This window comes from Bison bison, unplaced genomic scaffold (genome assembly GCF_000754665.1).
Source record: "Bison bison bison isolate TAMUID 2011002044 unplaced genomic scaffold, Bison_UMD1.0 scf7180017864349, whole genome shotgun sequence".
In the NCBI taxonomy this organism is placed as follows: Eukaryota; Metazoa; Chordata; class Mammalia; order Artiodactyla; family Bovidae; genus Bison; species Bison bison.
This window is the reverse complement of record NW_011494921.1, coordinates 9,953,462-9,963,698: the sequence shown is the minus strand read 5'-3', so window position 1 is coordinate 9,963,698 and position 10,237 is coordinate 9,953,462. Positions and strand designations below refer to the sequence as shown.

At 36.9% G+C, this 10,237-nt stretch overlaps 1 protein-coding gene across 1 annotated transcript in view; it reads left to right on the top strand.

Moving 5' to 3' along the window:
* DCC (DCC netrin 1 receptor) overlaps nt 1-10,237 on the top strand; it is an 838,683-nt gene that overhangs the window by 122,542 nt on the left and 705,904 nt on the right. The window contains exon 2 of the mRNA XM_010854834.1: nt 2,375-2,659. Coding sequence (XP_010853136.1) covers nt 2,375-2,659 — 285 coding nt within the window. The remainder of the gene's footprint in view (nt 1-2,374; nt 2,660-10,237) is intronic.

Here is a 10,237-nt window from a genome sequence, read left to right as displayed (position 1 = left end):
AAAAAACTGGAAATAGAACTGCCTTATGATCCAGCAATCCCACTGCTGGGCATACACACTGAGGAAACCAGAAGGGAAAGAGACACGTGTACCCCAATGTTCATTGCAGCACTGTTTATAATAGCCAGGACATGGAAGCAACCTAGATGTCCATCAGCAGATGAATGGATAAGAAAGCTGTGGTACATATACACAATGGAGTATTACTCAGCCATTAAAAAGAATACGTTTGAAAAATATCTTGACCCATGTAACCGTCATGACATCTGGCCACATGTCATTGCAGATTTTGCTTAATGTAGTATATATAAACCATTCTCTGTTCAGCTGCATGCTTTAAATCCATATTGAAGCTAATCAGTAGTAGATTAAGCTGCCTTCTTTTGAATGTGCCCGAGATTCTACACTACAAACGGCTTGGAAACTGGACTTGGAACAATGAGGCAGGGCACAAGTTAACTGATTTCTTTTGGTCTTCATTCAGTAGTGGATCCAGCATAGTTAGAGATTAGTTCCAGTTAGCTAAGTAAGGAGAAAATTAAGCATATGGTTGGCTCCCACTGTAGAAACATCTGCACTGCTGAGACAAACTCATAGCTCCACAGATACAGACTCCAGATGAGTAATTTTAGTACCTATGTGTAGGATAAATTTTAATTGATAAATTAACATGTGCATCAAAGTTACTGTTTCTGTGTGGTCTAGAATGAATTGTTCTTGCTGAACCATAATGTCACATCTCCAGGTCTGTAGGTCTGTTTAGGAGTGTGACTATAAAAAGTGGCATACCATCTTTGGCAACCTTTATCTATTCTGAATATAATATTGATGTGATTTCCTTTTTCATGAATTCAGCTATCTTGTGGCTCAAAAGAATAATCTCTGAAAGGGACATGAAATATTACCTTAACCTAGAATATGAGACTTCTCCACAGCATTCCTGATTGTCTCCCACGTTAAATTATGATGTTTTAACTTAGGCTGTTTTGCCTTCGCACTTTTCACCCCAGCAAAACTTTTATCAGATTACCTGGAGAGTTAGGTTTGTAAGAATTAATATCAGATCAGATCAGATCAGTTGCTCAGTCGTGTCCTACTCTTTGTGACCCCAAGAATTAATATACCCCCAAATAAAATTAACGGTATTTCACACTGAACACATTAGAATTTGTTATTGACTAAACATTGGTAGAAAGTTTCCTTAGAAAATTTAAACCAAGACCTAGGAAATTTTGGCCTAGTTAAAATAAATCTATAAAATAAAAATTACAGTAAGATAAATATGAGCAGAAAAACTTGACAGGAAACCCAAACTGATGAGTGAATCAAATCTTATTGTGAAATGCACATACAATGAAACCAACCCCAGTAAAAATTTTTTAAAAAGTAGAATATAACTATGATGAATAGAAGATAAATCAAGAAATTAAAATTGTTGATTTGAATTAACTCTAGAAAGTAAAATTGCCAGGATCCATCAGTGGTGACAAAAGTCATTCAGATATGTTTGCAATCGTAAAGAAATGCTTTCGTGGCCAAAGCATTAGGGTCACAAATAATCCATCTATTCACAGAAGGAGGTTCAAGATGGTAGGCTCCAAATATCTTCTACCTTTTTATATACAACAGCATGGTGGAGGAGGCTTCTCTCACCATGCTTTATCCTCAGTAGTGGTCAGTTTTTATTTATTTTTTCTCTTTTCTTTTTTCCCTACCTTTGCTTAATTATCTATGTATCTTTTTACATGTTCTTTCAAATGAACATCACAGTACTTGTATGAGCTGAATTTATTGTTATCCCATTTTATAGCCCAAAGAAATGAAACAAGTTACTGGAAGACTCACATGGAATAGGTGGCCCAGACAGGCTAGAAATAAAAAAAAAAAGTCTAATTCCTACATAAACATTTTTTCATTCTGCCACAGCATAACTGATAAATTCTGATGATTATTTATCTTAAGCAGTCAATCTGTGAAAGACTGTTCTCTGTTACTAAAATTGATGGTTAATATGGCCCATCTTTCTTGAAACTGCTTTTGTTGTTCAGTCACTCAGTCGTGTCCAACTCTTTGCAACCCTGTGGACTGCAGCACGCCACGCTTCCCTGTCCATCACCAACTCCCAGTTTTCTTAAACTCATGTCCATTGAGTCGGTGATGCCATCCAACCATCTCATCCTCTGTTACACCTTTTCCTCCTGCCCTCCATCTTTCCCAGGATCAGGGTCTTTTCCAGTGAGTCAACTCTGTGCATTATGTGACCAAAGTACTTTTCTCTTGGTTTTCTATCAAGAATACAGGTATGATTATCTTATTTGGGGATGATTGTGACTCATCTGAAAGATTTATTCTTCATTCTTCATGTTTCTCCTAGGACCCCTGAGGTTCCTCTCCCAGACAGAATCTATCACGGCTTTCATGGGTGACACGGTGTTACTCAAGTGTGAAGTCATTGGGGAGCCGATGCCAACAATACACTGGCAGAAAAACCAGCAAGACCTGACTCCCATCCCTGGCGACTCCCGAGTGGTGGTCTTGCCCTCTGGAGCCTTGCAGATCAGTCGACTTCAACCGGGGGACATTGGGATCTATCGATGCTTAGCCCGGAATCCAGCCAGCTCAAGAACAGGAAATGAAGCAGAAGTCAGAATCTTATCAGGTATTGCAGTGTTCTTTATTCTCTTCAGAATTATATTGTCTAGAGTAGTTTGAATAATTTTTCCTTGAACATGTATTTGGAAGTTGTTTTTAAGTTCTGTATTGTTTATTGGGTTTAGTTTTATATTTTCCCCCTTTTCTAACTGAACCATTAGAAAAGGATATGCCAAAAGCTTTTCTTACCTTTCCATGTCTTGTGGTAGAACTTTCCAGAAAAATGGGTATTTTCGTTATGATTGATTTCATTCACTCACTCATTCCATTAATACTTAACAAGTGCTGCTTTGTGCAAAGTCCATTGCTGAACACTATTATTTTTTTTAAACTTTCCTTTGATAATAGTCTAAGAAGTAGTTACCTTTATCCCTGTTTGCAGAGGATGAAGGTGAGGTTTAGCAAGGTTAAGAGCCTTCCCCAAGGTAATACTGAACATTCATGTGCTCATCCATATATACACTCATTTCTGAGAAGCATTGCACTAAATACTAAGGATCCAGAAATGACTAAGACTGACACAGAGCCTGGATTTTTTGAGTTCTGGACATAGAAGTAGCTACAATCCAGTGTGATTGATATGATAAAGAAAGCTGTTTCTCTCCATCTCTTATCTCCTCTCTTCCCCGCAAAATCCTTAGGACTCTGGCCTCATTTTTCTCTCCTAAATAATCGATGATTGGAATGGACATTTTCTAAGATCCTGTCCAATAGCTGCTACCTTCTTAGGGCTGTGTATTGGGTTGGCCAAAAAGTTTGTTTGGATATTTTGTAACATCCCAAATGAACTTTCTGGCCAGCCCAGTAATATCTACTTTCTCATTTAATTTTATTTCTAGGATTTGCTTAGACTCATTTGTGAGACTCACAAAAAAAGCAACACTTAAGTAATTGTGACAGACTCACTGTCAAAGCACTGACTTTGGCTCTGTCTCAACATCCTGGGTGTAATTATTACAAGTCACTTAGCTAAGTAGAGGGTAACATCCATATGTCATTCTAAATGCAAACTGGTAATTCGATTGAAAGTTTCCAAGACTTTAGTAAGGATGTCTCTAAAATCTCTTCTAACTCTTTTGTGGACTCTTTGTCACAGGGATACTGATTAATTGTGTCAATAACCATCAGTGATACTGTGTCCTTCCATTCTCTGGGCAGCGACAGATGCAAATGTAGTGTTTATTCCCAGCACGAGCATGCATTTATTTAGGCAGCCATTAGATACACAAAAATTTTAAATATTTATGTTCACATAGCCTAAATAATGTATCTCGGTCAATCAGATGAGAAACCCAGGTAAGCCACGTGGAAAATTGGCAAGAATATGTTTGATTATCTTAATATGACCAAAAAGTCTGTTTTCTAGTGGCATTAAGGGATAAAGTTGGACTAATTAAATATTAAATCTGAAATGGAAACTTTTGAAAGACAGAGACATAATCATCAAATTGCCATTTACATTTATTTGTTCACCTTGTGAAATACATTTGCATTGTAATCCATGGGGATTTATTTAAAACCAAATTTCATATTGTTATCCAGCTAAAGTCAAGAATACATAAGTGTACTTTGGAAGTGTACAGATATTTCTTACCTGGATAAGAACTATTATTTTTAAAAATTATTACATCTAATGAGTATGTTTCTGCAAGTTTTATGAATTCAAATAAAAATTCCACAAAGGAGTTATGAGCTGAGGTACCAAACAGACCCATGCTATTAGCATACTTGATTAAGCCTGTCTTCTATAGTATTGATCCCATAAAGAATCTGTTGAAGGGCCACATTTGTCCCATTTATCCCCAAGATTGCAAGTTGGTTTAGAGGTCACATCTATTGCAAGTACAAAATTCAGTGAGAGAATGAATAAAAGGATGAAGCTCAATTTCAGCTTCTTTTAGTTGCCATTGTGGTTTTTCTCATTTTTAAAATGATGCCAATGCTTTCTGAATCAATTTCTACTTTCTGCTGCTAAGTAGTCACTTCAGTCGTGTCCGACTCTGTGTGACCCCATAGACGGCAGCCCACCAGGCTCCCCCGTCCCTGGGATTCTCCAGGCAAGAACACTGGAGTGGGTTGCCATTTCCTTCTCCAATGCATGAAAGTGAAAAGTGAAAGTGAAGTCGCTCAGTCGTGTCTGACTCTTTGCGACCCCATGGACTGCAGCCTACTAGGCTCCTCCATCTATGGGATTTTCCAGGCAAGAGTACTGGAGTGGGGTGCCATTGCCTTCTCCTTTCTACTTTCTAGAAGTTCCAATTTGAGGAAGTCATAATTGCATAGATATATTGTCCATTCTCTATACGAATGCACATTTAATAGGGTAACATAAACTCAGTTAAAATAGAAGCCCATTGTATTAGTAACATGACATAGAAGCATTAATGTAACCTGTATTGTTACCACTCTTTAAAAAATAAATTTTTCAACAGTCATTTAAATATTATGTTGATGAATGAATACATCTATTTATGATTTAGTTTTAAATATAAATGCTAATTTGAAGTTTTGCAGCTTGATTCAACACTTGGTTTTTTACCACAACTCAGAGTATTTTCATTTTATGATGTGTATGGAGAGTTATCCATTTCTACAAAGCATATAATTTGATATTCTTATTCCAATTTATTAGAATACATTTCTGGTTGTCACTTCTATGTATCAGGTATTTAATATCACCAAGTAACTAAGATTCATAAAATTCATATTTTAAGAATTAATGAATTGTCTTGAAATACTGTGTTTCAGCAAGCAGTTGAAGTTTATTCACTACACAAATACTTTGTTCAATAAACTTGTGAGTGAATCTTATGTACTTGCCATCACACAGGTCACTAGGGATACAAAGTTGAAAGATAATGCCCCAAAAAGTATCATCTAGTGGGAGAATCAGACAAAGCAAGTAGACAGTGTTTTGGAAGAAGAAATAGAGTACCATTGAGTTATAGAAGAAACACCAGTGTGCCAGTCTTGAAGAAAAAGCAGTAGGTAGGCAAAGAGAAGATTACCCCAGGAGGATCAGCAAAACCGAGAGGAGAGAGAGAAGCTTTTCTATGAGGAACTGCCTTCATTCGGTTTAACTGGGCTGTGAGGCACAGGAAGTGTTGGTGGAAAAGCTGGAGATAAGGGTGATAAACCGCAGGAAGAAGGATGTGGTAGAATGTGCAGCATTAATTCTGGAGAGAATTGATCAAAACTGCTCCTAAAATGATATCAGAAGGGGTTGAGAAGGGCAGCTGGACAGGGGGATATTAATGACAGGTCTCGGAGACTTACCGGATGTAACTTAAGAGGAGGGTATGGCATCATTCGGAGAAGGCAATGGCAACTCACTCCAGTACTCTTGCCTGGAAAATCCCATGGGCAGAGGAGCCTGGTAGGCTGTTGTCTATGGGGTCGCTAAGAGTCGGACACGACTGAGCGACTTCACTTTCACTTTTCACTTCATGCATTGGAGAAGGAAATGGCAACCCACTCCAGTGTTCTTGCCTGGAGAATCCCAGGGACGGGAAGCCTGGTGGGCTTCCGTCTATGGGGTCACACAGAGTCGGACACGACTGAAGCGACTCAGCAGCAGCAGCAGCATGGCATCATTCTCAGTTGAAGCTAGGTAGCAGCACTTTCCCTGATATTAGGGGCAAGGTATTGGCGTTACTGTGGCTCAAATCAGATTACAGAGTTTAAAAAGAAAATTTCCCGTAACATTGTATATTATCATGGTTCAATGAGTAATTATTTCTTTCATTTAAAGAGAGAAAAAGTAACTCATTTAATCTGATGATTAATGTTTTAAGACAAAAATAAAATTAAGAGGAATTGTACATTTTAAACAGTGAGTTTTGTTCAAGAATTTTTTTTTTGGAAATATTTATAACAAAACACTAAGGAAGAGTTGAAATGGCTTAACATGTCTCATTGTCTGTGATGGTGAACACAGGAGAGATTGAAGCAGCCATAATGATTGTCAAGTTCGTTTCATTCAGATTTCATCATGTCTGAGTGCCAAACAGTAGATTGAATTGCTGAATTATAAATCTGCTTTGGGCACTAGGTTGACTAAAATAACTGGCCTCTATACTGGAACTCTGATTTCAGTTTTCTTAATGACCTAATTGAATTGATCAATTGGTTATTCAGTCTGTTGTTCATTCATTTAACTATAATTAGATGACTCTAGGTCCCATATAGACGTGAACTAAATATCTGTATAATTAGAGACATTGGCTTTTAATGGAATAAATTGAACTAAAATGTACTTTGAGTGATTTTTCTCTATAATATTTGTTTTTATCAGAATAAATTTTAATACAAACCATTCCAAAATGCATATTACTTAGAAGGAAAACCATGCTTGGGGGGGGGGGCGGTTTAAAAGAGTTTCAGGATTTGTTCATCAAGAAAAATTTATTATTAACTGATAGGTGCATTAAACTTTGTAGTTTGATTAAACGTTACCTATATTTCAAAGTTGTTTACACTTTGCTACCATTTAGCTGTATAATTTCTACAAAAGAATGGTCTGTAGAGGAAATAAAAGAAGCCATGTTCTTTGTTTTGAGATTTACAATCGAACCAGTTAATTCATGTAGCCATATGACTAACATAACACAAGGAATGGTAAATTCAGGTAAGCCTCTCTAGTTTCAAATCAATACAGACAAGGAATACATCAGCTGTAGGTGGAAAATTTGCAGGGTCTTTATAGAGATGATTACTGTTCTTGATCATCAGGAAGTAACCCTTTGTAGAATGATAATAGCAGATGATAAATCTGGAGTTAGACGCTGAACCCACGTTATGAAGAACCTTGAATCCCATGTCTAGGAAGTTAGACTTGGTACTATTCACTTTGTTGGTGATTGGGAATGCTCAAAGGTTTTTGAGGAATGAATTTCAAGGCAGAAACACACACTCAGGAAAACAAACATGGAAGTGAAGAACACATCACATTAACGTATTACGTGATAGTTTGGGATTGTACTTAACGTTTTTTCCTGTGTTGAAGGATTTTCCCATTGTTTGCTCTCTTTTTTTAGGCTGCCTTTGAATAAAACTATTCCCTAAGCCATGCTATAAACAGGGTAAAATAATTTCTTATGCTTCTCTTTTATATGTGCTTAGAAAAGAGCAATGTTATATCAGCCCTGTTTACAATAGCTAGGACATGGAAGCAACCTAGATGTCCATGGGCAGACGAATGGATAAGAAAGTCGTGGTACATATACATAATGGAGTATTACTCAGCTATTAAAAAGAACACATTTGAATCAGTTCTAATGAGGTGGATGAAATCAGAGCCTATTATACAGAGTGAAGTAAGTCAGAAAGAAAAACACCAATATAGTATATTAATGCATATATATATATAATTTAGAAAGATGGTAATGTCTTTAGACATTAGGGTCTTTAGAAAGACTCTATACACGAGACAGCAAAAGAGACAGATATAAAGAACAGACTTTTGAGCTCTTGGGAGAAGGCAAGGTTGGGATGACTTGAGAGAATAGTATTGAAACGTGTATGTTACCATATGTCAGAAAGATCAGCTGTCCAAGTTTGATGCATGAAACAGGGTGCTCAGGGCTGGTGCACTGGGACAACCCAGAGGGATGAGATGGGGAGGGAGGTAGGAGGGGGTTCAGGGTGGGGAACACAGGTACACCCATGGCTGATTCATGTCAATAGGCAAAAAACACCACAATATTGTAAAGTAATTAGTCTCCAATTAGATAAATTTAAAAAGAGAGCAGAATAGAAGACCATAGTATTTTCTAACTGTGTGACCTTTGTGTTTCCTAACTGTTATACCAGATATAATCCAGATTACATGAAGGGCTCAGCATATGGGATATCATATATATTTCAGTGGATTAGGTTCACATTGAATTACTACTGATTAATCAATGAATATTTAAAATTCCCAGTTTGAACTATTATTATAATAAAAGTTGTAAAACAAGCAGGGAACCTGACATGAAAGTACAAGCCTCTGTCTCCCCACTTGCTGGCTGTGCAATTAGAGCAAATTGCTTAATCTAAGTCTGCATTTATTAACCTTCCTAAATGCAGAAAGTAACATCATACATTTCATAGGGTGGTTATGAAGCTTCAATTTTATTGACCAAGTGCAATGCCTGGAATTACCAAACCTTTAGTAACTATCATTACTTTGGCATCCTAGAAATTCCAACTTTAAAGATTTTGGTTCTCATGTCAAGATTATCTTTCTGACAATAATTTACTTGACTTTGATTCTGGATATCTGAACATTCATTTACCTACTGGTAGTTAATTGCACATGGTTTGTGCTACTTATCCACAGTAGTCTCTTTCTGCATTTCCTTTACACATCTATTAGAAGTCAGAGTATCCCATACCTAGTTCCTCTCTAGTAACTCATTGATATCTGATTTGAATCCTTACCTGTCCATCAACATAATTTCTTTGGCTATATGAGATATCACAAAAGGCACTGACTTAGCAAAAAGGTTTAGCAGATGGATAAGACTTCTTAGTATGTGTTCTTTATTAGTTATTACCAATTAGTTCAATCCTCTAAAATTCTTATTTTCTTTATCTGTTAAGAGGTTGCAGTAGATCAGCCTTTCCAAATCTTCTCACTACCAGGAATCATTTTTATTATTATATGCACATTCATCCCCAACTCTGCCTTAATGGTTGTAATGTTTAAGAGTAGAAATTTTCTAGACAAATTCTAATGATTAAAAACTTTAAAGCCAATGCTAAAACATAACAAGTACAGGCCAAAAAACAATCTCATACAATAGGATATTGTTCTACTAGACTGACTTTAAAAGCAAGTTTTAAGTCAGTTTATTTTTGCATAGAAACTTGACTGAAAGAAAATCTGATACTTTTTATTGTGTACTGCCCATTTAGTGAATAAAGTTCATGACATGATTTGCCTCCAACCCCAGATGATAAGTTTATCCTGCCCTTTTGGAGAGCCTGAGCTGGGAAGAGCACAGAAACCAGTGGACAATCATGTTATATTATATTAGTTAGTTATTCATATATTAGTTATTAGATCTTGAAACCAATGCAGGATAACAAAGATAACCAGTTTCACAGAGTTGATGAAATCCCATTCAGATGCAACAAAGTCTCAAATATTTGTAAGTTGAAGCTGACTTACTATTGGATATGGCATCCGGTCCCACCACTTCATGGGAAATAGATGGGGAAACAGTGGAAATAGTGTCAGACTTTATTTTTCTGGGCTCCAAAATCACTGCAGATGGTGACTGCAGTCATGAAATTAAAAGACACTTACTCCTTGGAAGGAAAGTGATGACCAACCTAGATAGCATGTTAAAAAGCAGAGACATTACTTTGCCAATAAAGGTCCGTCTAGTCAAGGCTATGGTTTTTCCTGTGGTCATGTATGGATGTGAGAGTTGGACTGTGAAGAAGGCTGAGCGCCGAAGAATTGATGCTTTTGAACTGTGGTGTTGGAGAAGACTCTTGAGAGTCCCTTGGACTGCAAGGAGATCCAACCAGTCCATTCTGAAGGAGATCAGCCCTGGGATTTCTTTGGAAGGAATGATGCTAAAGCTGAAACTCC